The sequence below is a fragment of the Atractosteus spatula genome, chromosome 7 (genome assembly GCF_055471065.1).
Source record: "Atractosteus spatula isolate fAtrSpa1 chromosome 7, fAtrSpa1.hap1, whole genome shotgun sequence".
Classification (NCBI taxonomy): Eukaryota; Metazoa; Chordata; class Actinopteri; order Semionotiformes; family Lepisosteidae; genus Atractosteus; species Atractosteus spatula.
Window position 1 is genome coordinate 52,147,386 of NC_142712.1, and position 4,308 is coordinate 52,151,693.

At 38.9% G+C, this 4,308-nt stretch overlaps 1 protein-coding gene across 1 annotated transcript; it reads left to right on the plus strand.

Annotated features, from left to right (window-relative positions):
• The first annotated feature begins 1,066 nt into the window (after window positions 1–1,066).
• Window positions 1,067–3,829, plus strand: cartl (cocaine- and amphetamine-regulated transcript-like). The gene is made up of 3 exons (XM_088921288.1): window positions 1,067–1,396; window positions 1,956–2,036; window positions 3,362–3,829. Exons 1-3 carry the CDS (start codon window positions 1,259–1,261, stop codon window positions 3,467–3,469), a joined length of 327 nt encoding a protein of 108 aa, XP_088777414.1. The 5' UTR covers window positions 1,067–1,258; the 3' UTR covers window positions 3,470–3,829.
• Window positions 3,830–4,308: the final 479 nt, after the last annotated feature.

A 4,308-nucleotide genomic window follows, 5' to 3' on the forward strand; every position in this document is an offset into this window, starting at 1 on the left:
TATATTAATATAAAGAAGCACAGAAACAAATGTAAAGTTCAGAATCCACCAGGGTAACTGGACTAAATCAGAGACTGTACTCTTATTCACAAGAGTGATCTGCAACAAGAGAAACCAAAAGTCATTAAGCAGCACATGAAATGCATTTGTCACCAGCTGTGGCCTGGGTATGTGTCTAGTGTATTTTAACACGACTTGACCAAAGCTTTAAATTGGTCTCATAATTTAACATCTGGCAGACACTGCATTTGCGACAGAAATACGGGCCAACTTTCCATCTCATCTCTTCGTGTTCCCCTTTATTCAACCAGACAACCTGCCACATGTGAACATTAATTTAGTAACATTCTGTTCCCAGGTTTTTTTACCATACTGGTCCTAGGAGGAGAAGAAGAAAAACTGTGTTTGCAATGAAAGAATATTTTTATTGCAAATGAGATAATGTTGGTTCCATACCAGCTGATCAATGTGTGGTTGCCTGTTGTCTGGTTGTCTTTTTGATAAAATATGGTAATAAAAACAAATTTACACTAACAGTTACATTGCAAATCACACTGATATATGTATAAACCATTGTACATACAGTAAAACATTAAAATACAGGTGTGTTTTCAAAGCTTTTTTTGTTAATAACAACACACTACGGTATAAACATTTGTCAGGGTGTTTTTCAAGAGTGAGTTTAAGGTAATTCTCAAGTTATAAGTTACAGTCTGTTACAGTGTTGTGTAATATCTGCATATTCACTTGTAACCTGGGGAATAACGCAAATAAAATTGCAAATTGAAGATTTTAATATACACATTTTCCTTTCGATTGAACGTAGTACTTCAATGCAACCATAAACTGTTAAATTCTTTTTAAAAAGTATTTTCATGTTGCTGCCATTCCAGAGTCCACAAAAGACCTGTTACGGTAATAAAGTGCGCTTTCTAATTAACAGATAATTTTTTTTTAAAGTGTGATGATGGGTAAATGTGACCTTTTACCTTATATCACCTTACTCTCGTTAAACACCCGCCTCCCCACCATCACCCAACACACACACAAACACATACTCCCTGACACTTAGGAGTCACCTCGCAGGCGGGGCTAGACGTTTAATAAAAGGGGATTCGGTTTTTCAGAGACCAGCAGATAACCCGAGAGTGTCTGGGGCGTAGGCACACTGACCCAACCAAACTCTGGGCTTCTCTACGTTCTGTTTCAGCACCGACAAGAGTACTTCGGTGCCTCAAGTGCGCCTCGTTTCAGCACTATGGAGAGCTCTAGCCTTATGATGAGTTTGCTGTGTGCCAGCCTCGTGTTGGTCCTTTGCTATGGACAGTCCTCTAGAGAACTATCCACGGAGGAATTCGCAGCCAAGAAATCTCCGTCTTCTACAGAGAAGGAACTGGTAAGAACGTTGTTAAAATGGTTTCTCATTACTTTGAAAAGTTCTGTTTGTGCACTGCTTAGTGTAAGTATATAGTTGCTAAAGTATATAGTTCTAAAGGAGATTTTTTGTTTTTGGAAGATTTGTTTGAAATCTTTGTTTAACGTTCATGGTTGGCGTTCACCATTTCAAACGTATAAGAGCATACTTGTTATTGTCCAATAAACGGACGGCTTTGTCTCTGTATTGCTGACTGTCATGAACTTTCCTGTTTAAGGTGCCGCAAAGGGTTTCGCTGTAAATTAAAGTTCTTATAACAACTCCTGGTGTTTTAACTTCAATAACGTGTTTAATTGTTGATTAACTGGAAAATGGACACATTTTAATCGTCAGAATGTTAAATCAGCTTAATTTTCCATGTATCTATGCGATCGTAAATCTGGTAGAATTAAAGTCGTTCTTTGCTAACACTGATGAGCTCTTACAACAAAGAAAAACGGTATTGCGGTTATGATATTAACTGGTGATTCAGAGGTGTGAATCGCAGTTTAGCAGACCCGTATGTTCTTTACTCTCACAGGTGGAGGCGATGGAGGAACTTCTGGGGAAAGTCCAGAGCAGATTTCCTTCCTACGAGAAGAAAGCGGCCACCATTCCTATGGTATTTTAATCATCGCCATTGACTGCATATATTACAACAATTCAAGACTTACCTGCGCTTGTTAATTTCTGCTTCCTCGTATTCTTAATTTTCAGCGACGATAGCTATGTATCATATATGTATGTATATTTATCATTATTATTGGTAGAAGGAACATCAGTAATATCAAATTTAGAGAAATTAACTCTAATTTGTTAAAGACAATTCCTCTGTCTTTTTCCTTTCAGATTTTTTTCCTGTAAATTAGAACCCAGGACCTCACTGATAATGCCCATTATGCTCTTTACATACGCTAATTGGGGCAGCTTATTTTACAATAGGACTTTTTCATTCAAGACTGGGTTTAATTTCACCAAAGCTGAAGTTACTGAGACGGAACTGACAACCAATTAGTAAAGTCAACAGGGAAGCAGGCAGAGGGAGTACGTGTACAGTACTAACCCTTGGAAAAGCTGTGACCCACAGGCATGAAGACTATAAAAAACAGAACAGATAAAGGAGACAATGTTTAATTAGCTGCAAAGGTCTGGTAAACACCCTTCGCTTCAAATGTCACTTTAATTAAGTGGTCTTGGGGATAGCATTACATATTATTCATTATTTGGCTTTTAACCTTCAATGCAAACAAAGGTGTTTTTTACACAGTGTCCTAGTTAAAGTACTGTATATGTACTCATTAAACACATTCTTTACCGACACTATTCATCATGAGCAAGTAATTTAAAGTCTGGTAATTCAATTTTATGGTGTTTATTCAATTCTGGGAATTCAGGAACTTTTTTTAATTGTCCAATGCAGTAGCCTCCTGTGTCCTGTGAGGAGGACCATTATAGGAATCATCCATATTTCTTAAAACAGGATGAAAAAGGATCATGCAGTCATGGAAGAGACCAACTTTCACTTCAAACCTGCCATGATAACATCCCAAATTTGATTTGATCTCATCTTGTTTTATTAAAGAAATAAAAGTAACATAAAAATTAAACATCCTGAAGGCTGGCTTAGAACCCAGATTAGGTTAACGGGAAGTACTGTTTCAATGCTACTGAACATTAACTGTCACCTGCTACCTGTCATTGGACCCATTATACTTTTCTCTGCTTGGGACACCAATTGTTGTATTTTTCTGTAAGAGGCCAAAACATGGGAAAAACCCAAATATTAAGATTAAACTTCAGACAGTCTGACATGTCCACGGACAATATCAGCTTCCTGTTACTGTGCCACTGACCAATCATGCCGACAGAAGCAGTTTGAGAATGCTAACCAGCGCCCAGCGTGGGAGATAGATATCTAGTCTTCTCTCTCTGTCTGTTTCTGTACAGTGTGATGTCGGAGATCGCTGTGCACTGAGGCAAGGCCCCAGGATTGGGAAGCTGTGTGACTGTGCCAGAGGGAGCAGCTGCAACTCTTTCCTTCTCAAGTGCATCTAGATACCCTCTTCTCCAGCGCCCCTAGAGGAAAAGACCAGAACTGCATCTGAAACACAGCCAGCCTGCCTGATATCCATTCGCCATCACCTGCAGTGCTAAACACTGTAGGATCCATTCATACAGTGATCATAACACAAGTGCTATGTGCTAATGACTGTGTCCTCTGAAGCATTCTGTGTGAATTTTTTGTCTAATTTTCTAAAGCTGAAACACGCTATTACTGTGTATTAGTTTTAAATTTATTTGATGTATGCTTTAAAAAAAGGTAGCATTAAATTGATATAATACAATTAATGAAATTATTGTATGTGTGTGGAACTGAAATTCCTTGGCAAAAAATAAAAATGCATTGCTAATCTCAACTGAGCTTGATGTCCAGAAGTGTTTGTTTTTTTAAAGAATAAAACACATGTATTTAAGAGATCACTTTATTGGCCATATACAACTTCCTGTATTGGGAATGTCTCTTCACATACCCCAACTTGCTCTCCATGAGACACACAGTAAGGGAGAGAGAAGCTTGGGGTCAGAGCGCAGAGTCAGCCATTTATACAGCACCGCTGGAGCAGTTGGGATTAAGGGCCTTGCTCAGGGGCCCAACGGAGCAGGATTCTCTGCTGGCTATGGGATACAAACCGGCAACCTTCCAGCCACAGGTGCAGATCCTTAGCCACAGAGCCACCACACTGCCCCATCCACTGCACCGCCCCATATATTATTATAACCTGAATGAGGATTTGTTCTCAAATAAGCATCTTGGTTCTACTTTTTACCAGACTGCTGTATTTCCTATCGGGTTTTGAAGTCTAGGGGTTATTCTGCATCCAAAGTCAAGACAT

Excerpts from the sequence above, each read along its gene's own strand:
- cartl (XM_088921288.1), top strand. The coding sequence starts at position 1,259 with ATGGAGAGCTCTAGCCTTATGATGAGTTTGCTGTGTGCCAGCCTCGTG. Across the intron at positions 1,397-1,955 it reads CTTCTACAGAGAAGGAACTG|GTGGAGGCGATGGAGGAACT; the intron begins GTAAGAACGTTG and ends TTACTCTCACAG. Across the intron at positions 2,037-3,361 it reads AAGCGGCCACCATTCCTATG|TGTGATGTCGGAGATCGCTG; the intron begins GTATTTTAATCA and ends GTTTCTGTACAG.